General features: G+C 39.1%; 2 protein-coding genes across 2 annotated transcripts in view; one reads left to right on the forward strand and one right to left on the reverse strand.

Annotated features, from left to right (window-relative positions):
• The first annotated feature begins 928 nt into the window (after positions 1 to 928).
• On the forward strand, positions 929 to 8,662 carry prkg3 (protein kinase cGMP-dependent 3). Its single transcript, XM_042391237.1, has 21 exons — positions 929 to 1,011; positions 1,168 to 1,261; positions 1,352 to 1,512; positions 1,711 to 1,877; positions 2,054 to 2,167; positions 2,777 to 2,882; positions 3,038 to 3,101; positions 3,340 to 3,417; positions 3,558 to 3,646; positions 4,485 to 4,550; positions 4,778 to 4,825; positions 4,956 to 5,003; positions 5,118 to 5,223; positions 5,375 to 5,511; positions 5,619 to 5,708; positions 6,364 to 6,505; positions 6,738 to 6,901; positions 7,307 to 7,423; positions 7,749 to 7,811; positions 7,962 to 8,037; positions 8,265 to 8,662. Exons 1-21 carry the CDS (start codon positions 929 to 931, stop codon positions 8,349 to 8,351), a joined length of 2,100 nt encoding a protein of 699 aa, XP_042247171.1. The 3' UTR covers positions 8,352 to 8,662.
• Positions 8,663 to 23,487: 14,825 nt separating this feature from the next.
• Positions 23,488 to 26,324, reverse strand: part of LOC121881878 (potassium channel subfamily K member 2-like) — a 28,089-nt gene continuing 25,252 nt past the window's right edge. The window contains exon 7 of the mRNA XM_042389663.1: positions 23,488 to 24,827. Coding sequence (XP_042245597.1) covers positions 24,471 to 24,827 — 357 coding nt within the window. The 3' untranslated portion in view covers positions 23,488 to 24,470. The remainder of the gene's footprint in view (positions 24,828 to 26,324) is intronic.

The following is a 26,324-nucleotide window of genomic DNA, read 5'->3' on the forward strand; positions in this document are numbered from 1 at the left end:
CAATTTAGGTGACAGGGAATAATCTAAAGGTGTTTTTGAAGCTTCTTATCCCACTCCTTGTCAGTATCACCTTCTGTCCACCCCTGCATCAAAGACACGGTCCTCTTCAACAGTGGAACAGGAGCCATTTTATATTTCTCCCTGTTACAGTTTGATGGCTTATTGCGCCGTGATTTTATGATTCGCTTTAACATCATGTCTAATCTCAGAGCTGTCCAATGTTCAGGGTGAGGGAGTGGTGGTGGCTAGGGTCACGTGATGGACACGGCGATCGTAGGCAAACAGCTCGTCCGACTGTGACTTCACAGGAATGGATGTGTGTGTTTAGTGAATTGATGGGTTAACCAGTGGCCCTGTATTTGTATTGACTGTAATGTTTGGCCAATCAACAGGAACATCTTTCCTTTAACAGCAAAATGAAAATTGTTATCAGGGCTTTTGTCAACAGATCACCTGGATAAAGAGATATTAACTTTTATTGGATGCTCAATTCCCAACAGTCAAACACTTAATTATAGAGCAGCAATTGTAAATGTTGCGCATTATTCTACATGCAGAGATAACAAAACCATATACATAATATCTCAGCCTGCAAAAAGGCAACCATTGATGAAGTCTTTTTTTATATGATTTTGACAGATTTTCTGTCATTGTCAGTCTTGGGAACAGTAATAGATCTTTAGGAAAAGCTGGCAGGGTGTGACAGCGTTCAGAAAGCACCTTGTTGATTGTCCATCATTAGTCTGCATTATTCAGCGGGGCTGTGTGCAGGCAGTGGAGTGGAGTTCAGTGCCTTGTGAAAAAGATTGTGACGCTGTAACATTAAAGAAACAGTGCAGATGCATAGTTGTGCTGCAGTGTATCTGTCTCTCTTCTTCTTCATTTCTCCCATAAATCTTTATTTTACTGTATTTTTTCTATTATAGGCATGGAGAAGCAACTAGAGGACCTGAGGCAGCAGCTAGATAAGCAATGTCTGATTAACCAGGAGCTGCAGAGGCAAAACAAAGAGTTGGGTGTGTACAACAATATATATTTTTTTAAAATCACATTAATGCATGTTCCTGCTGCAGTTTTGTGACATTTTCATCCATGTCTGCCACGAAGGAGAGAAATTAGAGGAAGTGCAACACAAAATTAAGATGTTCTTGGTGGTGTTTTGCTCAGTAAACATATTTATCTGGATTCATCCTCACAGAGCAACGACTCCAGGAGAAAGAAAAACTTTTGCAGGAGCTGCAGGGTGATTATCCTGATCATGGTAAGAGGCCATCGTGGGCACCAAGGGCATAGACACCTGATAGAGGGGATATTTGATATAACATTCAGCTGAAACATGGCAGCCATTTAGCTAACCCATCATTTGTGTTCCCCCTGTTTGTCTGTTTCAGATTTTCCCTCCCAGAGCAGTAATGAACCGGAGGTCAGGACAAGTCGCGCGGCTGTCATCGCTCCTGAACCAATCCCTGAGACCCTGGAAATTACAAGCACCAGGGTCAAGAAAACTGTCAGGTTAGTAATCAGTGCTGACGAGATAACAATCCCATTTCAGTACATTTTATTAGATTAAAAAAGGTAAAACAGGATTTTGGCTTTCTCATTGCGGTTTTTCTGGTCTAACTGACTCTTAATAACATGCCAAATACCTTTACATATTGCATGGAAGCCCCCCAAGAATTAAACTGACCTTAAATCACCTTCTGTTACCAGTGAGACGAGTCTGATCGTCAAAGCCATCCAGAAGAATGACTTCCTGAGCCGCCTCGACGAAGAGCAAACAGCCATGATGGTGGATCTCTTAGTGACGTCTGACTTCAGCCCCGGAGATGAAGTCATTAAAGAGGGCTTTGAAGGAGACAGCATGTACATAGTGGCAGGTGGGGACACAGTGTATGTGTATATTAATGTGTGTCTTTCTGTGTGCATGTGCTTCAGTTTCTTTGCATTTCAAACTGAGAGATGTTCTAAGGCTTTCTATTTTGATATGAAAAACAAATTGGAATAGAAATATGTAACAAAAATCTTTATTTTCTCTGTTTGTCCCTCTTTTAAGCTGGTGAGCTCTGTGTCACCCAGGCAGGCCGGAACCTCCGAACCCTAACCAGAGGTGATGTGTTTGGGGAGTTGGCCATCCTGTACAACTGCAAACGGACAGCAACAGTCAAAGGTCAGCCCCTGTAATGATGCCTCTTGTTGCTATGTGCAGATGTTATGATAGGATTCTTTATCTTCATGCAAGAGGATTTTGAACACCATGTTAAAGTGTGATTAATGAGGTGCCGTGGGGACCTCAGCCCAGCATATAGCTGTCAGCGATGGTTGAAAGCAACATCCTACTCCAACAGAGGGAAACATAAAGGGTCCAGGGATGTTCTATCCCTTGTAAATCTACTGCTGTAGCTTCAGCTACCTGTCAGTAGAGTCATGAGGAGGCCTGGCACCTAATAACAAAGAGCCAAAGCAGACCTGAGATCAGCAGAGGCCCAGCCTCTCTAAGATTTTAGAAGGAAACAGATGTTGAGTGCACTGAATGCAATGTGGATATAGAAAAGGGTCTAAAAAGTGTACCCTTTTCTACACTTTATTAAAAAAAAACAAAAAAAACCTCAATTCAATTATAAATAGAATTTCTGCTCAGGGCCCCAGTAGGTCAGGGGTAACTGGATGTGAGAGGTTTTCACTGGTATCAATAACATTCTTGTATAGTCTTTACTAATGAAAGTACCAGACTTTACAGGCTTAACTTAAGCTTTTACCACTTTTGCTCATGTTGCAGCGAAGACACTGGTGCGTCTGTGGTGTATGGAGCGACAGACTTACAGGACCATCATAGCTAACAAGTCCAAGAAGAAACGGGAGCAGCTCATGGGCTTCTTGAAGACGTAAGTTTACAGCCTGAATGACAGAACAGATCTCTTCAGCTAGCTTTAATATCTTGGTTTGGTTGTTAACTTTCATGTCGCCCTGCCATAGCAGTGTTGGCACTTATAACACCTCATATTTCTAACTCTGCTGCTATATTTTCATGCTGTCACAGCTCTCGTACTCTGAAGGACCTGAATGATGTCCAGTTGTCCAAAATCATTGACTCCATGGAGGAGGTGAGTACTTATATGTCCCATTGTGAATGTCGAGTGTTACAAATCATTATCATTTGATACAAATCATTAATAAAATGAATACACATTGAATAAACTCAAACATGAATGGCTATGTTTTTTAAGTTCCTAAAATGTTGATATTTTGAATCTCAGCATCCAAGAACAAACTCTAATTTCAGTATAAACAAATGATACCTGATCTTTATATTCTTGCCTCTTTTCTTCTTGTTTTTTCCAGGTGAAGTACCAGGACAAAGATGTTATAGTTCGAGAAGGATCAGAGGGAAACACATTCTACATCATCCTCAAAGGAGAGGTAATATTGTACCTACTGTGTGCACAAACTCATATTTAAATTTAATACCAGCCTGTGTATGAGTATATACATATATAGTATATATATTTATATGCACTCATTCTCTTTCTCTCCTTCTCATGTGTGTTCTACCCCATCAGGTCTTGGTGACAAAGAACGTGAATGGACAACAGAAGCAGATTCGTAGGATGGGAAAAGGGGAACATTTCGGGGAACAGGCCCTCATACGGTAACCATGGCAACGCCACACATGCCTGAGGACATTTGCGAGAGCCTTGTGCAACATCCACTGCTCTGTGCACTGTCCCCGGCTGCTGTCATCTTTGACAGTCCGGTTGTGCAACCTACCGATTATCTTTAAATGTGCAATCAGTAAAGAAAATTAAATCACTCTGCCGTCGCACTGAGCAGAATCTCGAAAATGTAAATAGATTACACACACGGAGAAACCTCTTATTATTATTATTTGGGTAGAAATAGCAAAACTTGCTTTCTTATATTTGTCAACTCTTACAAATTAATCTTCTGTGGTAAAGTTGTAGCTGGTCATTGTGTGTGTCTGAAGTACTGAACAAAAACAAAAAAGAAAAACAAGTATAATTATATAAAAACATTGGTTTGATATTGGCTTTTTATTACAAATCAAATTTCATCCACATAGTGTTTGTTTGCCTCTGAATTGTTGGATATAAGTCAGCTTTATTTTATTAGCAAGTTTTTTGGTTTCTGAATTGTGCAGCCTACAAATCAACAAATTAATTAATATGCAATATTTCTCACCTCTTTGGGAGAAGTTACTTTTCTGAATCAACATATAACTATGTGCTGGAAAAGCATGTATATCAACAAATCAGCTGCCATGATCATAAAGATGTGCCAATCTGTTGCAGCAAAGCAAAACATACTGTAAAGCAGGTAAAGCTGTGACTGACTTCAGGTGCTAATGCAAAGTTTCCTCTCAATTTAAAAAATACTTTTCCATGCCAAGGTTTTGACAAATATATATATTGACAGTAATGACATCCTGTTTTCCTGGGCTGACATGTGCAATGTTTTCCCTCTTGCAGCGAGGTCTTGAGAACTGCCACCTGCACTGCCGACGGCCCTGTTACCTGCTTCGCCATTGACAAGGAGTAAGTTTGACGCGACATTGAATTCTGAGTGTAAATGAATGTGATAGTCCTGTTTAGTCAGACTCTGCAGTGACGGCTGCTGGTCCTGCAGAGAAAGATGCTTGAATTACTCCAATGTATCTGTTCTCTGTCAGTGTCACTTTGTTTGCACTGTGTTTGCTTTCTGTTGTGTATTTACCATTTGCTGATTGACAGAAAGATTGATTAAAATGCCTTTTTTTCTTCAGGGTATTTGAGGAGACAATTCCCATAGAGCATCTGGAGCTTTTTGATGAGTACGTACTGTAAAATATTTCATAATCATCGCTCTTTTCCACCATCTTGTGAGTGTAGAGTGTAGTCTAAATGTAATTGTAATAGACTCTCCTGCTCATTTTTTGACTCTCATTTTGTTTTTACAACAAGCTCTAAAGTGCTGCAGGAGGCAAAGGCTCCAGAGGCTCCAAAGATGAGGTGAGCAGCTGTGAAAGATGAAACATAAGAATAAGAATCACACAAATTAGTTTTAGGATCTCAGATGAAATAAGTCTCATTAGGCTGGAATTTCTGTGTCTCTCTTTGTCCCAGCTCCACTCTGAGGTTTAAGGACCTGGTCCCTGCACTGTACCAGGAAGGTCGTTTTCAAGGAGACCCTGTCACCCTTGGAGTTGGAGGGTTTGGCCGTGTTGAGCTGGTGAGTGTGTTTGTTTTGGCATTGACCCAGTAAAGATAATTACTGACTTCAAATCTTTTACAAAATGTTTTATCTGTGTGTGATGTTTCCTTTAGAACATTTAGCTCTGATAACTTAGTAGTGATCAATATTTCTTTTTTGCTATTCTAAGATGACCACAATGAACCATGGGAAATATTATGCCATGAAGCGAGTCAGCAAGAAGCACATTGTTATGAAGAGGCAGGAGGAGCACATGCTGTTTGAGAAGAAGATCCTTAAATCCATCCAGTGTGACTTCATCGTCAGGTATCTGCCATCAAAGTTGCTGACTGTAATTGTTTAATTACACTGTGTAAAGAACAGAGAACTTGAAAATGTGTGTTTTTTACTCTCTCTTTCTCCTCTTTCTTCAGGCTTTATGGAGCCTTCAAAGACACACGATACATCTACATGGTCATGGAGTTCTGTATTGGTGGGGAGGTCTGGACCAAACTCAAAGAAGTGTGAGAAAACACAGCCAAAAAAAAAAAAAAGAGTTTTTCATTCACTAATGTAGATATTTGTCTTGTTTAAACAAGGTGTTGGGTTGGACCATTACACAAGATCAGGAGTGTCATGAGTCAACAGTTTTTATGGGGGCACAATTTCACAACACAGATGATACTGATAATAGCAAAGGACAACAAGCTAACACTAAAGTTAATTATCTAAAATTAAAAACCACTGATGCTGAAGTCACTTTAAATAGGGACATTCTGAAGCTTTAAGTAATTTACAAATTCATTCAGGTCATACTGTGATGTGTGGGATAGAGATGCGGAATTATTCAAGTTTCAGTGGTGGATTTATTTTGGTTTAATTTTTTATTCATTCTTATTGGTACATCTTGAGTTCACCACTTGAAACTTGAAGTTGCACCTATTGTTCTCTTGCTGCCTCTATCCGACACAGAGAAATATACTATAGCCGACGCTGTTACCCAAAGCAATCTATAGTGGCAACCATAAAACAAACTTCAATTGCCAAGAGTTGTTACTCGCCTGATAGAAGAAAAGAACAATAGAAAGTGTCGGAAGGTAACAAAAGTTTTGAAAGCAAGCAAGTGGAAGGAGAGAGCAGTAGTTTATCTTCTTATGTCTTATGTGCTTGTTTTGTCAGAGGGCGTTTTGACGAGCCGATTGCTACGTTCTGCACTGCCTGTGTGGTGGAGGCCTACGCCTACCTGCATAAGAAGAACATCATGTACAGAGACCTGAAGCCTGAGAACCTGATGATGGATGTGAGGGGCTACGTCAAACTGGTGAGTCATTTGTATGTATGTGTGTTGATTTCTATATTCTTTAACTCTAAGTAAAGCTCACTTGTCAGGGGTGTTTGAGCATGTGTTTCTGTTTTTTTTGTTTTTTGTTTTTGGCTTTTTCACCAAGGGATTTCCATACCAAGAGGCTACACCTACAGATGCTCCTTCTATGCAAATGATAATGTATATGATTTAAATATTCCTCCCTTCATGTGTGTGTGTCTCCATGCAGGTGGACTTTGGCTTTGCTAAAGAGATGTTGCGTGGTGAGAAAACCTATTCATTTGTCGGTACTCCTGAGTACATGGCCCCTGAGATCATCAAGAACCAGGGACATGACTTTGCAGTCGACTTTTGGTCCCTTGGCATCCTGATCTTTGAGCTACTGGCAGGAAGGTATTATACTCACACTAATAAAATAAGTTGTTGACTATAAAAGACCTAATCTTTCACTTTCCCTGTCTGTTTGGAGGAAAAGACACATGCTACTGTCTTATAGAGTTCATATCTCATGAGTTTGTATTAATATATGATCAAAACTGGTAAATTCTGCAGCAAAAGGAGGATTTTAGGTGATAACAGACAAATATGATGAAGTGAGCTAATACATGAGTGAGTCAAGCCTCCATGTTAACCAGTAGGTGGCAGCAGGGAAATATGACTGACATCTGCAGAAGTGAAACACAGCCTTGTCTCTTTTTTCATAATTCACTCACAGGTTCAGATAATCAAAAAGCAACTGATTGATTGGTTTTTGTAGCCATTTTTGAAGATTGAAGCTCTCTCTTTTCATCTTGTCAGCCCTCCCTTTTCAAGTTCAGAGCCAGGGAAGATTTATCCCAAGATTTTGGATGGGGTGTTCAAGTATCCTCCTTACATGAGTGAAGCAGCCAAGTCCATCATTAGTAAGCTGTGCAGGTGAGAGGAATATATTCACTGTTGCATTATGATTCAATTTTTTCACACTGATAACGTGCATTCAAAATTAACTCAGTGTATTGACTGAATAACTTATTCATAAAATAGAACTGGATCATACAATATGCATGTGAAACTTATACAGAACATTGGGCTGAGTTATCTCAGTGTAGAGCATGAATTATAGAAGATATGTGCCAATCATTACACTGTATTGTGATGCGTGCTGTTATTTTAAAAATGTTTTTTGAATACAAATCTCTTGAAAAGTTGAAGCTCATGAATAAAATGGAAATGTCCTCTGGCTGTGTGTTTTTGTTTGCAGACCTCGGCCAGGTCAGAGGTTAGGTAACACCAAGAATGGAATCAAAGATGTCCGGCATCATAGGTAACCATGGCAACATGTCACGAATAAGTGATCTTCTCACCCAAGATATGGGTGAGAAGGCCTAAGGAGCCTTTCACTTTAGGATTAATAATTTCAGTAATTTCCCACTCTCTCTATTTTTGACCTGTAATCTCCCTCATCTTTTCACAGGTGGTTCAGCAATATGAACTGGCACAAGCTGCGTATGGGTCAGGTCGACCCTCCCACAGTCCGGCTCATACGCAAGGTAAGTCAAACCACCAGCCAAGCATTTCGTTCTTGTGTGGTTTAAGGATTTCTGAACCAAAGTTCACTTGGAGAAAGTTTTTTGTGGTGTAATTTTAAGCCTTATTGATTTTCAGGACTACGTAAAACCATCTAACTATTGTTAATTAGTTATGGTTTAACAGGATTGTATGTATCAACTTCTTCCATAATTCTTTAATCAACATTAAGTTATCTTTCCTCCTCCAGGGCCCCTGCTACATCAACTTTGATCGTTTCCCTCATGACCAGACTAAGGCAGATGAGGAATTCTCTGGTTGGGACCGTGACTTCTAACTTCTTAGGTTTAAGGATCAAAGGCCACAGGAGTTGCCAACGTCACCGGAATATGGATCCAAACCAGAATCATTCTAGTGAGCTAGAATTGGCTTTCTCAAAGCTTTGCTTAACCTCAATTTGATCCAAAACAGAGTTACAGCCATTGGATCCTGAGAAATAATATGCTGTTTAGAACCATGATAGGGAGGTGAATACACACCTTTGGTTTGCTGCATTTAGACATTAAATTGGTGAAAATAAGTCTTCAAATGTCCAATTTGTTTGATCTCTTCATTGAAACAAGACTAAAAGTCTACAGCCATGCTAGCGGCTCTGTGATCGTAGCAGTGCTTTGAGCTCAAAGCTAACATCAGCATGCTACCATGCTCACAATGATTATGTTAGCATGTTGATTTGTAGCGGTTATAATGTTTACCATCTCAGTTTAGTGTTTAGTGCTAATTAGCAAAACACAAAGTACAGCGGAGTCTGATACAATATTTATTAGTTTTGCAAACTGAAATATTGGAATAATTAAAATTTCAACCTGATGATGGTGCTAAAGGAAAAGTCAGAGGATCCCCAAAGTCCTTGCAATTAATGCTAATTGGGACATAAATGTCTGAACTAAATGTCATGGCAATGCATCAAGTAGTAGAACTTATTGTTGAAATATATCAATAGAAAATAAAAGTTTAAACATCATGATGGCATTAGAGGATAATCAAAGTATGTAGGATTCATCCTGAGGAGGACATGAATGTTTGTGCAAAGATTCATGGCAATCCATCCAAAAGTTTCACTCTGAAACAAAAATGTCAATTGCTGGTGGCGCTCAAGGAAAAGTCAAAGGATCATTTGAATTTTTCCTCTTGGGAACTTGAATATGTGGAGCAAATTTCATGACAATCAATCCATTAGTTGTTGAGATATTTCCCTCTGAACTACAAATGTTAACCTCATTGTGCTGCTAGAGGAAAAGTCAAAGGATTACCAAAGTCATTTGAATTTTTCCTCTTGGGAACTTGAATGTGTGTACCAAATTTCATGGCAATCGGACGGAAGTGGTAGGCCGTCAGACCGCTAGCATGGCTAAAAACAAAACTCATTTCAAAGCAATTTGATTTGATTAAATTACAGTAGAACGGCACGGCACCACCTTTTTCCTCTGTTCCTCTGTTTCTGTACAGCGTCAACAATTAAGGTGGTATGGCGTTGATCCAAAAATATGTGGAGGTGTTCAAACAAGATGTCAGGACATTCTGTTTCCAAAGTCAGTGCAGGGAGATTTGGTGCCTGATGAGGAAGTGTTAATAACATCATCACTTTAACACTCTGCACTGAATGAAACACCCGTCCAAATGCTTGGTAGCTGAGAATAAAGGCTTGAATTATACGCTACAATCTGTACAAGCCTGAAAGAAAAAAAAAATCCATACTATCTATCTGTATTGTACAAGTTTATTTTTTGTTTGGATCTGTTGGTTTTAAAGATAAACCTGCTTAACTTCTTACAGCAGCGCACTGTTAAATGCTTGAATATTGTTAAAGTGTGATTTTTTTTATTATAAATTATCACAAACAGCCTCTCTTGAGCCGTTTTTCCTGTTTTTGAACATCTGCCTCCTTTTTATGTGCAGATTATTTTCATGCACCTTGATTTTTATTGAAAAATTATAAAGGAACATCCTGATGAATTTCTATATAACTATATTTAGTAATTAAAAATGCTCCCACACAGTATGCTTGAGTTTGCTGTTTTGTTTACTTCCATATCAATTGTAAAACAATCAAACCCCAGGTGTGAAAGGGTTTTAAAGCTTGTGCAGATTTTTTTTTGCTGTTGTGGTAAAATTACACACATTTATCCTACAGTAAGCAATGAAAGTATTTGGAGTTTAGATGTGAGATAGTGAGCAATACATAAGGGGGGGAAATATTGTGCTTATAAAGATGTTATCGGAGAGAAAAATGGCTTGGGACAGTGTGAAGGGTTTAATCTGATGAACTTGACATTGGTTGCAGCTGAATTGTTACGCTCTGGAGGGGTACAGCTGTCTGTCATAGCAGCAGGTTTTAAGGCAGAAGGAAGGAGTCCTCCTGTTCCTTCCTGTTAATGCCTGTGACTTGCCTGCTGAGACCAGTTTTCCACATCAGATCAAAAAACAACACATGAAAGCAGTCATACCTTCCACTGGGGAAAGATACACTACCAGATGTTTCCCTCCTGCAGAAAAATACAAGATACCTTCAAGTCTAAAATTTAATACACAGCTAAGTCTTCTCACATACAGCAATGACAACAGTGACGCAGAGGATATACAGTATGGTACATGGTGAACTCTGGTTTCCTGTTCCCCTGCACAGCGCATGAAGATTTGTTTGCTGATAACCTTGTCTTACCTGCAGTGCATGGGACAGCAAAGAAACAGAGTAAACAGGATTAAAGCAAGTAAACTCTGTATTTTTCTTGTCAACAAATCCAATGAAAACACCAAAACCAACAGTGTGTTAATCTGTCTCTCTGAACTTTCTGACTTCCTGACCTTGTCTGCAGCTCTTAGCACTAAGGCCATTTGTACCAAATGAAGATGTAAATCTTTAAAAACAGGTCCCGAACACTAGTTTCCCAAGATAGTTGGGCACTGTATATTTTAGGAAATGGTACTAAAACAAGAGTAACTAGTACCTTTGTTGGGGATTATTTTCAGCTGCAAATTATTACACATTTGGTACTTTTGGGAGCATTTGCAGCAGCAGAATGTTATATGTCGGATTGAATCAAAATAAACGACAGTGTCCATGTTCATGGTAATGAGGGAAAATGTCACACAGGTCAACTGTGTGGCTCATTTATGCACTTTTAATAGTTTTTGGACAACAATTGAGGTCAATGGCACAGAGGAATAAGCTATTGTTTACCAGGCTTTGGCTACACAGGCAACACCTGTCAGCTGAATCATTAATTGTGTGTTTTGGTCTTTTCATGGAATTTGTTGGCAATAAGAACAGATTGCATATCGCCAACCTTAGTTGGCTAGCGTGCTAATGTTAACAGCCCACAAAGTTGTGAATTAAAAACAGTTACAAAACAAGAAAATAAACTAACAATATTTCCTGAATGAGAGGTCAATCCCTCCCCTCTCTCAAACTGGCTGGACATTGAAGAACCCTGCGATTTCCCCTCCGTGTGAAGTGAAGGAGGTGAGTCAATTTGCAAATATGGCTTGCCTTGTTCCACATAGACATAAATGGGAAGCGAATTTCAGTCTGCACCATGACAGGAAGAGGTTACTGAAAAAAGCATTAATAATAATAATAATAATTTATATTTTGATTTGCAGTTAACATTCTTCTAAGACACTACAAATTGCCATCAATGAAAGATACGGCAGTAAAGGACAGTGTTGTCAAGATGTAAATACAACATTATCTGCCTATGAAACAATGTATGAATGGGCACTGAAAGTATGAATTAAACCTGCACCAGTGGAGATATCACACAGAACTGCAATGTCTTACATTGTATGTCTTACATATTACATCATAGAGTATCATATCATACCACCACTATCAATGTATCTCCAGACAGAATGTGAGTGTTAACCTGACAGGATCAAACAAACATTTGAACAGAGCAACAGTTCAGTCAGGGGTTAGATGCTGTCTGATCCTGATTTCTCTCTATCTTCAGGACTTTATGGGAAATTTCTGCTGCACTCAGTGTGAGAGGATTGACTCCCGTCTGACGTTTAGACCACAATGGAAAGCAGATAATTTGTGCCACAGCAGGGCTTTATTCTCTCTTTCTGACTAAGTTTTATCTACTGAGCAGTCTTGAGTTAATTAGACTGTTTACACCTGTGTTGATTAATCATTGGTTGCACCTGTTGTGTTCAGTCTACTTAAGCTCCTCTGTTTGCTCTCTGCTTTGCTTGGTCATTTATGTTTAAGTGGTCTGAGTGGGTTTCTGTTTCTGTGTACCATAGTCCTGATCAATGATTAGCTAGCCTGCTGGCTTTCAGTGATTTCATTGCCCAATTTCTGTCTTTTGTCTGAGATTTGTGAGAGACAACCATGAGCAAACCTCTTCAGGAGTCACATTCTCTTTTCTTTCTCTATGGGTACATCACAATTCCCTTAATTGATCCTTCCTCGCACATTGCTTGACCAAGGTAATTATAAAAGAAGGAAGGGTCATCACTGTGTAGTGCGTGAATGCACATAAGTATTAGCGTAGTGGCCAGTGAGCAGACCACTCCTTCATCTCCCCCCTCTCATATTCACAGGTTAGCATCTAGTGGTGAGGTTGCAACCAACCAAATACCCTTGTCCTCCTTTCCAAGTTTGTAGGAGAACCTACGGTGACTGTGAAACTCGCGAAAAATGCGACAGGCCCTCTCTAGAGCCAGTGTTTGGTTTGTCCATGCTGGGCTACTGTAGAAAGATAGAAACATGGCAGTGCAACATGACGGGCTCCGTGGAAGAGGACTCGTTATACTAGATTTATAACAGACTGGAGCTTCTTATGCATATGTGACTGAGGTTAGTAACAGACTAACATTAGTAAGTTAATTAAACTGTGATAATACCCTAACTAAATTAACTCTGAGCCTGTTAATATAATCTACAGTTTTTGATATGGTGACCAGGTGGACAGCAGGGCACCAGACAAATGGGATTACAACCCAGGTGTTGATTTTATCACAGCAGAGACTGATTCATTCATTATTATCATTGTTTTATGTTTTTCTTAAAGTTTCTGATAGCCATGGAATATATAACTTTGTTGTTTTATAGCTAAGGGTTAGTTTGTAGCCTACCAATGCACAGTTAATAATCAGATGAGGTTTGTAAACATTCCATTTGAGTATGTGATATTCCCATAGCATTAGCTATTAGTAGCCCTGTCAGTCATTTTGAATCAGCTTCCAGATTGAAATAAAAGGAAGAGAGAAGGAATGAAGAAAATGTGAGTGAGATTTGGAAAGAATAGTGTCGGAAAGAGTTTGTTGTGTTTGAGTACAGAAAGTGTAGCTTAGTGTTATTGAAAAGATAAAAAAACCATCCTCTGTCCAACTCTCACCCGTATTTCCACTGTTGTCTTCCTGCAACAACTCACCTATTGTGAGATTTCAGAGCGAGACTTTTCCTTGAGAGAGACTTCTGGCCCAGTCTTCTGAGACTTCCCAATATCCCCCCTAAGGCCTAAGCACTGAACTCTCATGGACTAAATTGACGTCAGAGGCTGCAAGGGCTTGAAATGGTATATAATCTTTTTTTTCACGCTTCCGGGCTTCCCCTGGTAATCCCATATTTAACATCACAGTGCTATGAACTGTGGGTAATTTCCTCGGGCAAAGTCTGCAGAAATACAGACTTACAGAAAGTGTGCATAAAGGGCTCAAAAGGTCTGCGAGAGAGCCCTCATGCACTTGACGAGGTTACGGGAGTCTTTGAGTGTGGGCATTGGGCTTAGGCCTTCTGTTTCAGGTTAGACACCTGCCAGAATAATAACAAACAGACCGGAAGAGGCGAAATGTAAACAAAAAGGTCTATCTCTGTAGGGACCCTTGCCATAATGTTGTCAGACACTTATAATAACAGAGCCTGCCAGCGGCAAAAACAAGTACTTTCAGTGGGCATACATTGATGGGGCGCAATTGCGCCAAAGGATTACATCAAGGGCGCCAGAAGTGGGGGTTCAAGGGGCCATACCCCTGCCCCCTCACCCTCCTCCCACATTCTTTTTAAGTCGCAAATCACTGTATCACTGCAAATGCCCCTATACTGCAACACTTACAGTAGAAGGATGTTTCAATCATTCCCGTCCACTCTAAGACATTAGGTAAAATAAAGAGGACATTGTCATAGAAATCAAATGCATACAGTGTACATTGCAAACAATAAAATCATTTCAATGCTGTGGTTTACGTTAAGTTTGTTTGAGCCAACTTAGCTAGCTGAACTAACCTCAGCTATCAATATTTCAAATAGACTACATGCTTTTGCAAACATGTCAAAAGAACCAGTGCATAAGAAAGTAAAATACAGTCAAACAAAACTGAACTTCAACATTAATAATGTTACATCCCTTATGTCCACAACTCTGTTTGAGCCTGGTCCTTCAACCCTAGAACCAGCGCAGCCAGAAGAACCTCAACCAATCAACCAAATGTGGAGATAATGGCTTTGTAAAGTCCAGAATTAATAACTGTAAAAAGGGCCCAAGCCGCCTAGACACCCAGGAAAAGTCTCAATTTCACAAAGAGTGTGTTCAAAAAAAGTGCTCTGACCTCAAACACCAGTCAATATTCAGCTTGTCAAACAAGAGCACATTGAAAAGAAGCGATGGAATGATGGAGCAACTGCGATCCCCCTTGCCCCAAGTTTAGTTAGAGTCTCTGGTCTATCCACTGCTACACACACACACACACACACACACACACACACACACACTTTTGGGGCCCCACACCTCTGAAGTGAATCCGAGGCCCCTGGATTACATTGCACCCTGTTTCACGGTTGCCGGCTGAAGTGCTCTTGCTCAATACTAAACCAATTTCAAAAACTGTTGTCCCCATTTATCACTTAGACACATGATGGGAAAACAGGGTCCAGGTTGAAAATACTGAAATTTCCCTTTGTAAGAAATTGTCTGTATTTTTGATAGATCTGTCAGGAACACTTTCATTAATCGTTTACAGAAGGAAGAACTGAGACCTATTTCCAACCTATTTCAAAGATATGGAGCAGAAAATTGCAGCAGCAGCAAGTTCCCCAAACATTTCTAGGGTACTGAAATATCCCTTGCATCTTTGCTCTGCTGTTAAATCACAAATGTGTCTAATGGACTAGAAATCTGTTCAGACCTGAACTTGGGAAGTCAACTTTAAGACCTTGGGCAAAGACTTCTTGCTGCACAGCCTCTCAGAGATGCTTCACCCTATTAGGATTTTGAGGTCAAATGATGAAATACTCCTATCTCCTATCACGTTGTAAGACTATACAATAACCCGTATGTGCAATGTCCAAAATCACAAAGCTAAATGATGAAAGTACATAAATTTTTCTTCTTTTTTAGGATTGTGGCAATACTTTACCTTGTTTCATACATTTAGGCTATTCTATGTATTTTAGAGCATATCAGCTATACACTAAAAATAGCATTGAAGGTATGTTAAAAGCTGTCATGTGATTGGGTTGCTGTCATTACTGTTTATCAAGGACATCTTTTCTAACTATATCTATTCATGCTCCACAGGGAGTATTGAAGCAGTAAAGGTCAGGATGTCATTCATCCTCTCAGCATGAGAGGATATCCTATTTGCAACACCCTGGAAACGACAGGAAAATGCTGCTAGAATCAGGGAAAGGTCAAAGTTTAAATCACCCCCCTCAGGATTAGTCTTTGTTGTCAAGTTAGCTTTTAGATTTGGTTTTGTGCTTATCCAAATTAAAAGGTCAATCAAAATAAGGGGTTGTAACCCTTTTTAATGCAATTCCAATTTTTTTTTAGCTCAGAGGAGAGCTGAATATGAACTTGCAACTTAAATGATTGGGTTTACTGTTTGGATTGCAACTGTTTCTGTACAGTAAACTTAGTTAATTTAAGCTGAATTAATTTGATTTAAGCTCTAAAAACAATTTCCCCAGTACTTGGTTAATTTTAAAGGAAAAAGACATTTTGGGAAACATAAAGTTAAAATGGAGAAGATTTTGTTTACCTTTGCACAGAGTCAGTTTAGTTTACTTCCCCTGCTAATTTTTGCTAAACTAAGCTAAAACTGGCTACTGGCTCAAGCTATTTACTGCACAGGCATGACATGGTTTTGAATTTCTCATCTAACTATTGGCAAGAAAGTGAATATGTGTATTTCCCAAAATGTCCCATTGCTCTTTGACTATGATGCTAGAGACACGTGGTGATTAGCTTAGCTTAGTTTAGCTTAGCATAAAGACTAATAAAAACAGGGGCTTTCCAAAGCTCTAAAACTCACCTACCAAACACATCTAGGCCACTGATTAACACATACAGTATCATGTTTCTGCATCTGTATTTATGGCTTAGATCATGACAAGACAGACAATTGAGGACACAGATTGACTTTCATAGAATTTCGAATGTCCTACCTTTTCATGAATCGGCAGCACCTCTAGTCCTATTCAGCTGAGGTTGTCAATAGTAGCTGAGTGCCACATGTTAACAACACATGGTGCCTCACAATAGAGTCACTTGAACTGTATTTCCAAAGCTGATATTCTCTAATCTATCCAACAGTATGTTTTTGTGCTCACAGCAGCAAGGCTCAGTACTCCTTTAAGGGGACCTATTAAGCTTTTATTTATTTTCAGTCATATATATATAATTTTACAATGTCAGATGTTCATATTAAAGGTGGCCAAAGTGTCAAATAATGAAGTAAACATATGTAGAAGTTGTCCCTGTGAGAAAAAAGCACCGGCTTCAGACTGCTCTGAACGCTCAGTTCGCACATTTTTTCCTAGTTTCAGCCTGAGCTGACATTGGCTTGTGATGGATTTCTTTATATGGTCATCTGCTCAATGCACAGTGCACAATTTCACTGCTCTGCTTCGCTAACGTTATGGCATTTTTCCTTTGTTTTCGGGGTAGTCATACCGAGTCATGACTCAAGTCAAGGTGGCATGCTGTGAGTGATTTTTCCATTACACAGCAGGGCAAAAATAAAATAAACCTCCTGTTGGAGGTGTGCTGGATGTCTGCAGCTTTTCATCAGACATCATCATCACTGTGGCTGTTTCTGCTTGTACTATTCCTCTCTGCATTTTTTCTAACTGATCTGCTGAACCAAGAGCTCCAAATATCTCCATATCTTGTTGTGTCGATTGATTCTTAGCACTGCTAACGAAGCTCTGCTAATTTGGTGAGGAGCATGTTTCATTTCCTGTAAATTCTTCACAATAAAAGTCTCCAGTTATTTAGTCATTTGTTGGGTTTGCATTGGCGGCAACTTAACACGACTCTGATACGGCTGCCCCTCAGCAGGCTTCTGGGAGGCTGGCCAATCAGAACAGAGTGGGGCCTTAAAGAGACAGGAGCTAAGACTGCTTGTTTCAGACAGAGGCTGAACTGAGGGGCTGCATGAAGGGCTTGTATAAGATAAATAAGGAGTTTTTTGAGCTGTGAATTATGCAATGCTACTCTGGCAGAGTCCCAGAATAAAAATATGGAGCTGGAAATGAGCACAATAGGTCCCCTTTAATAGGTGCAAAGAAACTGAATCCAAAGTGAAAAATATAAAAAAAGAAAGAAAAGGGAAAAGACATTATGAGGCCAATTATAAGATGAATAATACTGTAAAATTAGACAGACTGCAAAGAACCTGTCACATGAAGTCATTCCACACACAGACACAGACACATACACACTAACGCTACCCACCCACACACAGCTCCAGCTCTCTCTTTCTCTCTCTCAAGGTGTGAGGTAACTGCCGCTCTCACCATGTACCTCTCCAGCCAGAGACAGTGATGGTTGGTGGCTGAGTCACCGTTTTGTCTCTGATGTCACTTCAGACAGAATCACTAATGAACCAACCAATCTCCAACCAGGCTGTCTCTGTGGTCATCTGTCTGTAGGATACAAAATACTCCCTCTTTGCATCTAAGTATATCTCAAGCAGCAGTTGCTCTGAGTGACTGCATGGGTTCACTAATATAGTTACAGGCAATATAGTCTACTCCTTACTGTATTTTCATAATGCTTCCCTCTAAAATATTAAGTTTTTCATATCCTCAAACGCAATTCCTGTACATTGACTTTACTGAATTTACTAAATAAAATGAGTCTGTAGATTTTGCATGTTAAGCAGCTGAAAAACATCACTCAAGCCAACAAAGGGCTCAGATTGGTTGTTTTCCATGTCTGCACAAAGCCAGTCCACAGTCAACTCACAGCAGTGAATCATACTGGCTCCCATTTGAAGAGTGCAGCGTCGTGGGTCATGTCCTCTTGGTGTAATGCAGCATCAGAGGATGTGCTTATGGTTGTGTCTGTCTGTTGACAGGGCAGAGGCTAGAAAGTGACGCACCATGTCACTCTCTATCTTTAGAGCCATTAAGTAACCTGTCAGCTCACATTAAGGAAAACCGTTACAGACCCTGATCAGAGTGGGTTTTATCTTTATATTGCATGATGCGTTTGTGTATTTTGATGACATGGACTGTTGGAAAGTTGTCCTATTGCATTTAACAGTACAGTACAAAGAAGAATCCTCAAAACAGGACTTATAAAGATACAGGTGTCAATGCAGCAATTGATGAGTAGCAGCTCTCACGGTCCGTGCTGTGCTTGTGAGCCATGAAGAACATGTTGTAACTTGTGACTCAGTTGGCCAGTCGTGAGCATTATCAGGCAGTGTCTTTCACTGTGTTTATGCGATTATAACATCATTGTGTCCTTCATCATTGAGCAGCACAGAACAGTCTTTTGCAGGTTGATTATCTGGAACAAATGTACAATTCTTTATGAAAAATAAGGCTCTTATGGGAAAATTCACCATGGAACATTACATAAGGCATTGTGGTGTATGAATGCAATATACTATGATACAAAACAGGAATCATATATAATATATTGGTATTTTATGTAATTTTTTTTAGGAATAATTCTTTAAAGATAAGGCTGGTGATCATGTGTATTGTCCTAATGCCTACAAACCTCAGGAAAGACCAAAACCAGCAATACAGCATTAACAAGTATTCTATGTAGCCAAAAACCTGATGCAAGTTATTCCCCTATGCCACAGACCTCCATTGTTGTCCAAAAACATTTTGAAAAACATATTGATGTTCTTTTATTACAGTGAGCATGGGCACTGTAGTTTTATATCTCTGTGATGCTCACTAGTGCACCAAATGTGTATTAATCTGCCTCTTAAAATAGTCCCCAGTATATGCATTATTTCCTCTTGTTGGAACAACATTTGCTAAAATTTACAGTGCCCAGCTGTTTAAGGAAATTACTGAGCCTTTTTTGAAGATGAAACTATATATTTGTGAGCTGTTTTTAAATATATACGTCTACAGTAGGAACCAATGAGAGTGCAACAAACAGGATAGGGAAGGCAAAGTATTGAATCGGACTAACACTTTGTTGGTTTTGGTCTTTTCATTGGCTTTCTTGGCAATAATAAAAAAACTGAACCAGAAGAAAACATTGACCCTTGTATTTTTGCATATAAAATGTTTTATTCTAAACCTTCTGAAAAGTTTGTAATGATTTGAGGGGTAATACCCACATTTACATATTAACATACTGGAAACACATGGTTGCCATTCTGTAATTAAAGCAAAGCCTTGGATTATAGACACATATGATCTATAAATACTTAAAGTAGCATGCAACACCTGTTGAAATCATGTTGATTTATTAAAAATGTGGACGAGTGTACATGACCTCTCACATGTATACTGGCATTTTTTTACAGATGGGTTTTTATTATAAATTTTGAAATGACAGAATAAACAGTTAATTTTGTTTGTCTTGGCATAATGTGTCTCATTAAAAAAAATTCTCATGCACAAATTTTAGGCAAATGGCCAAATCCAAACCCAAATTGTGGCTTATGACAAATGAATTGATTCCACGGCTACACATTTTTATTTTTTATTTTCTGAAACCACATGATAACACTGCTATCTTTCATTATGACCATTATGACTATGATTGGTAAATAATCATCTTTTTATAGCAATGTTTCAGCATTGTTTCATTAAATTTGTTTTCACAGCATACCCACTGAGCTAATTGAGCTCTTTTGCATACAATGTTAAATCATGAATGTGCTTAATGAGGCTCATCTCTGCCATCATGAATGGATAGATACATTCAACATGCTTGAGCTGGGATTTTGAAGCGAACCACAGACTTAATTAAAAACTGTCACCCTGGGAAAAGAAGAGGATGCCATGTGAAAATGCTTGTGTGGGTGGAAATGAAGTAGGTTCTTTCATACCGCTATGCACACACAGGCATTCACACATTCATTCATACACACACACACATACTGTAAACACAATCATGTATCCTCGAGCCTGTCCTCCCAAGAAAAGTGACACAATAGGTCAATAGTCGCCAAAAACGACCTCTAATTACATTTGAGTGACAGATGCGATGCCATCTAGCGGCCACAGTAATTGTAAAATCACCTGCAGAAATGGTGGAGTTTGGATGACATCAATATAATTTGACAAATTTCCATATTCAGACGTGGCAGTTTGGGTGGCTGGTTTGCTAACTTGCAAAAAGTAGATTTACTGGATTCAGCTGCAGGAAACTGCTGTTTGCTTTGTTTCCAACTACGAGTGTCACGTTGCCAACCGTGAGTTGGAACAGTTTTTTAAAAAACTGTTTACTGTTGTCAGTAAACGACAGAGACAAAGGTTGCCTAACTTTAAGGAAGTAGTAACTTTAAACCACATCATACTTCAAGTGATCATTTTAACCCAAACCAAACTCTAACTGTATGGTTTTTGTGCCTAAACCTAGCCAGACCTTAACCACAACGTTGTCACACCATAAATTATAATTATATTTTTAAAGTGATTGTAACAGTTTTGGAAAGCACAGACAAATGATGTCCTGCCAATTACTGCTGATAGAGGCGTCTGATTAGAAAACGCTCCTGTGGGTCGTTTTGGAGTGCATGATCAAACGTCATATTTGGTTGTTTAATTTGGAGGACCTAATTATTGGTATCCTCACACGTGGCTTTACACAGCCTGACATATTATGTAACGCTCCATTGACAGCACTCCTCGACATTATTCAGCATTGACAGCTCGCCTTGCAGTGGCTGTCAATCACATGGCCAACTGGGAAAAAGTAATAGAATGACTTTTGGGGGCTTCGCTTTGAGCAGCTGCACTAAGACTGGTATTGCTCTCCCCCAGGCAGCACAGCGTTAATGTACTAGCTGTCTGTTCCAGTGTATTGCAAGTCAGTATGAGACACAGCATATTGATCATTTTAGAAACCAAACCTTGTTCGAGAGCATGTCCTTATTTTTTTTTATCTTTTCTTCAGTTTCTCCTCTTTGACTTGATTACACATGACAGCCGATGACCTTACAGTACAGTCAGTCAGGCTCTGCACAAATCCGTGCTCATGCTTAAGGCAATAGACCAGAAGTTACAGCCTTTCAAGAAAACCAGAAGATTCGGACCTGTCCTGGCTTGGGTTGCACCAGATATTCGTAAATCCATTACACCAGCTACTAGCTAATTTTGCACCAGTGACTTACTGAACCGAGTTGCCCCATTAAAATGTAATGTTTTGGCTGTATGGTAGTATGGTAGTAGTATGGAAATTATTCAGGAGAACCTCTGTAGCACTGCCCAATCAAAAGCAATCATCTATGTAAACAGGAAGTCACTGTAGCATCATGAGCTGTAGCATAGCTTCCAAAAATTTGTTTTAGGAGGCTGAATGATTTATTAAACTTAAGCTCCAATTCTTTGTACATTTAGACATTACTTTCTAAAATTTATATATGCATACTGAGTCAAATATTTGTTATTTTACTCTAATTCAGCTTAGAAAGAGTGGGAAATATCCAATTATGCTGACCTAGCAAACGTTATTTGGTCATACAGTCAACTGCAATTTGAGGTTTGTTATTTTTGAGAAGCAAGTCATTTAAAATCTCAGTAGGTGTCGTTATAAGATAGCCAAGAGTGGGCTTCACTCTAAACAGATAATATATTAGCAAAGTGTTGTCAGTTAACTAATCTCTATGTAATCCCTAGTTTGTGTGCAATCATTTTAATTTACTGATGTGCAAATCTCTACTTAGTGGGGTTAGGGTATATGTATAAAGAAATAAATTTGAATTTATGAAGAGCTGGTGCAACTGGCTCCTGCCATTTAGTTAAGGAATTAAATCATACAGAATGTTGATGTATTCTGAAATGTACTGTAACAAAAAAACAAAACAAAACCCAAATGAAGTCAGTTTTTGACACAAGACATGCTCTTCTCCACCAGCTAACTCATAATTTACAGATATTTGGTATAGAAGACAAGTAGACTTAGTTTGCCACATGACATACTGTCTTGTAAGACACAGTGAATTTTAAATGTGTTTTGTAATGCTACAAACTGTAAATAGCACTATAAAATGAATGAGAATAAAAGCACTGAAAGAAAACCATATAACACACAATATAAACTATCCAAATGGGAGACACTACACTGCATAATGGCAACAACAACAATCCATTCTTGCAGAAATAGAATGAATAAAATAGGACCCTCGATGTGAAATCAACATCTATATTCTCATTATAAACTGTGCCAGTATGACCTACTTGCCATTTTCATCACCTTAAATCAACACCAAACCAGTTTCAGAGAAGCATTTATCTGAATCAATTCTATTTCTATGTGATGGACCTTTTATGCTCTCAGCGCCTCTAAAATCTTGATAATTTAGTCACTGCAGTGATACACAAATAGAGGTTTCTGATAGTGTACATTCAGTATTGGCAAGACATAACGGATCTCATCTGAGGAAATATTCCTCAACACCCTAAATCGCACAAAGCACTAAGGTCAAGATACTCTTCACAGCCCCAGAGCTTTAATGGCTACAGTACCATACATGCAAGGGTTTATTTCCAATTGGGAAAAAAGATGTTGATGCACCAAACTCTGTATCTATATTACAGCTTCATGAAAAAAACATCAGAGTGGGTTGCATTTCTAGGAGCCTGCAGGGTAGGATTTTGAAATAACAGAAAGCTCTCCTGATCCTTTGATCAGATTCTGTGTGAGACTGAAGACCTCTGCGATTTCTGTCAGAAAAGCAAGATCTTTACTTTGGTATAAGGGAGTGAGGTTTGATCAGTGAGCCTGGCACTGTTTGGTTAATGTTGGTGTCTCAACACATTGAGACTGGTAGTAAATACCTAAAACACACTGGCAGACAGGACATTTTCCAGGTGACATTTTCCTAATTGTTAATATTATTTATCTTTTGTGCAGGAAAAAGTCTCCACTCACTTTTCTGTAGATATGGATTCCCATTAAAATGAGTTAAGTAAAATGTCAATATCGTCTTCTTCCATTTATATCTCCTTCATACTGTGTTTTCCAAGATACCTCCCCAAATATACTGTATGTTGTTACTACTGTGCTCATATATAACAAGTATGAGTGGACAAAGTGTTGCTCAGTCTTTCATGCATCATCATCTCACATGTGGTTTTCAGTAAGGCACAAGTGGATTATTCTTTAGGGTGAAAAGCTGAATGTCAGTTATCAAGGAACAAAAAAATGCCAACATTCATCACTTTAGTGAGGACAGGCTGACCAGTGAATACAAGGCAAATCAATTCATAATGTAAGAAGTGTAAACTTAAAGAAAAAAGCCACATTCCTTTGAAATACTTCAGCACAGACACACTGTCTTGTTGAGAACCAGTGTTCATTGTTGATGTTGGACTGTTTTTAGCAGAGAGGATCCTCTTTATCTGATGCAGATTTCAGGGCCTCTGGAAAATCAACTGGAGATAAGCACAGATACATCTATTGCTTTCTAAGTTTGATGAATGCATTTATTTCTGTGTTCAATGCATATTGTGTTCATAGGTTTGTATGTGAGTATATGAGTATAGAGGCTGTTCAGTATGTTGCTACCTCAATATGGGCTTTCATTTCCTTCCTGCTCATGAGCGACATTTGTTAAACTCATGCGTCTGATACAATCAATTGTTCCAGTCGGGGGCATGCTTCTGATTCGTCCCAATCACTAGCGCAGCTGTCGACCATGCTGGCACGGAAATGATGAAAGGAAGTTGGACTCTGTCATTGAATGAGAGAAACTTGCAAACTAGCACACCATATGTTTTTGTGTGTGTTTGTGTGTGTGTGTGTGTGTGTTAAACACGCACGAGAAAGTGAGTATGATGAGCATGATGATTGATCTGTGTCTAAGACACTCTCAAGGTTCCCAATCAATGATTGGAGCGCAATCCACTTAATGAATGCGCATGGGTAAGTCATCACAGATGCACTGTCGATATGCACAAGTGTGTGTGTGCATTTATGTGTTTTTAAGCTCTGTCCTCCACCATGTGTTTCACTCAGTTTCCTCATTTGAGATTTTCGATAATGGCAATCTCCCGTCGGTCGGCATAGTCTGGGCTGAGACCATTTAAGTAGAGGCTGCCGTTCCTGGCCAGGGCCCCCGAGACAGGACTGAGGGAGAGAGTCAAGTTGGGGTAAGCCTCTCTGTCCTCGCACAGGTTGACCGACAGCGTTCTCTTGCCAGGAGTCATTTCCTGGTTGATAGACGTGTTAATGCCCAGCTCAGATGACAGTTTGCGCTTGATGGATGCAGCACGCTGGAACTTGTCATAGATGTCAACGCTGAGCCGCCGCCGGGTCTCTTTGAACTCTGCTGACACGTTTGCTGTCCACTCGGCTGCGTGAGCCCGAAACTCCCCAACCTGCAGAGAGAGAGAGAGAGTGAAGATTGATGCCTGCAGGTGATCAAACACAATCATCCTCGTGTTGACACATTTGCACCTGTAGTTTGAATGGTTTAGCTTCAGTACATTTCAACAAATCATTATAAATCAGTGTCTTCTCAGAAATGAAAAAGGAATATTTTGGAAAATGGCATGGTGATTGTTAATCTTCAGGAGGCTTTTTAGTAACGATTGTCTGTAACACTTTCTTCTTCCTAATTCCTTTTAAAAATGTATTACATGACAACATTTGGACCACAAGTATGTTTATATACAGGTGTGATTTACCTGAGGAAGTCCATCTGTGGTCGAAACATTGTGATGTCCTTGCAGAATAAAAGATTTGAGTGTCCTGGTTTTCTTTTTTTTGTGCCTTTTAAATTATAAACACACTTTACAAAATAATGAGCTATCATACATGCACAATAGCTATGTGAATTTCTTTTAAATGTATTCATTGATCTCAGACAGTATAGGTTAATAGAAGAGACCACCTAAATGTGAACAGTTGACCGATAAGTAATTGAGTTCATTCTTGTGAACATAACTGCCATGATCATTAATCTGTTCAGACTACTGTTTAACAGCTCTTGCCTCCAGCTTTCTTTCAGGTCTTGGCTGCTCTCCAATTAGTGAAGCTCATGAAAGGACCTCATAATTTTTCATCTATTATTTGAAATAAATATTCATCCATCATAGAGTCCAAATGCAGATGTGGGGATTAAAAAAACAAAGTCAAATAGAAACATACTGATTATCTGCCATTTAGCACCTGAGTCAGAGTTAATCAGGAACAACTATTTAAGGAAGTGTTCAGTATGTAGATTTACAAGTATCTGCAAACTAATGATTTAACATTACATTGGTTCATTAACATAATATCTAGCAGTCTGTCCTCAAGTAACTTATTATTATCAACAATATAGTCCATGATTTAGTTTTTCAGAAAACTACATGTTAGCTATTCCCTTCCTGTTTTAACCATTTTTACTTAATTCATTAAATCAACATGTGCTGTCATAAGTAGCTTGACTATTACATGGGTATAAAAACTGGGATTTATAAGTAGGTTTTTGTTGTGATTGTGATATACACAGTTGGAAGACAGCTGTTGCTGATGAGGGAATACAGATGTGACAAAGTGCAGACATGTTTGCACCTCACCCGACCATCACTTCTCCGTTGAGATTTTTTCTAAAAAACTTGACTGCATTACCCTCAAGCAATAAACAAGAAATGTTGTTTGCATGTGGGCAGTGCATAACCAAATGGCTCAGGTTTCTGGAGACTATATACTGTACCTGGTCTGCACTGTGTTTTTGATTATGGTCCTTGGGAGAGGAGCGAACACATCATTGATCTCATCTTTATAATGTTTATTGCAGGCCTCTCCAAGCTGCTTATTTATTCATTTAGTATGCTCCAAGGTGTGCTTGTTTAAAGCAGACTTCAGAATGCCTAAGTCAAAATTTATGG

The sequence above is a fragment of the Thunnus maccoyii genome, chromosome 17 (genome assembly GCF_910596095.1).
Source record: "Thunnus maccoyii chromosome 17, fThuMac1.1, whole genome shotgun sequence".
Taxonomy (NCBI): domain Eukaryota; kingdom Metazoa; phylum Chordata; class Actinopteri; order Scombriformes; family Scombridae; genus Thunnus; species Thunnus maccoyii.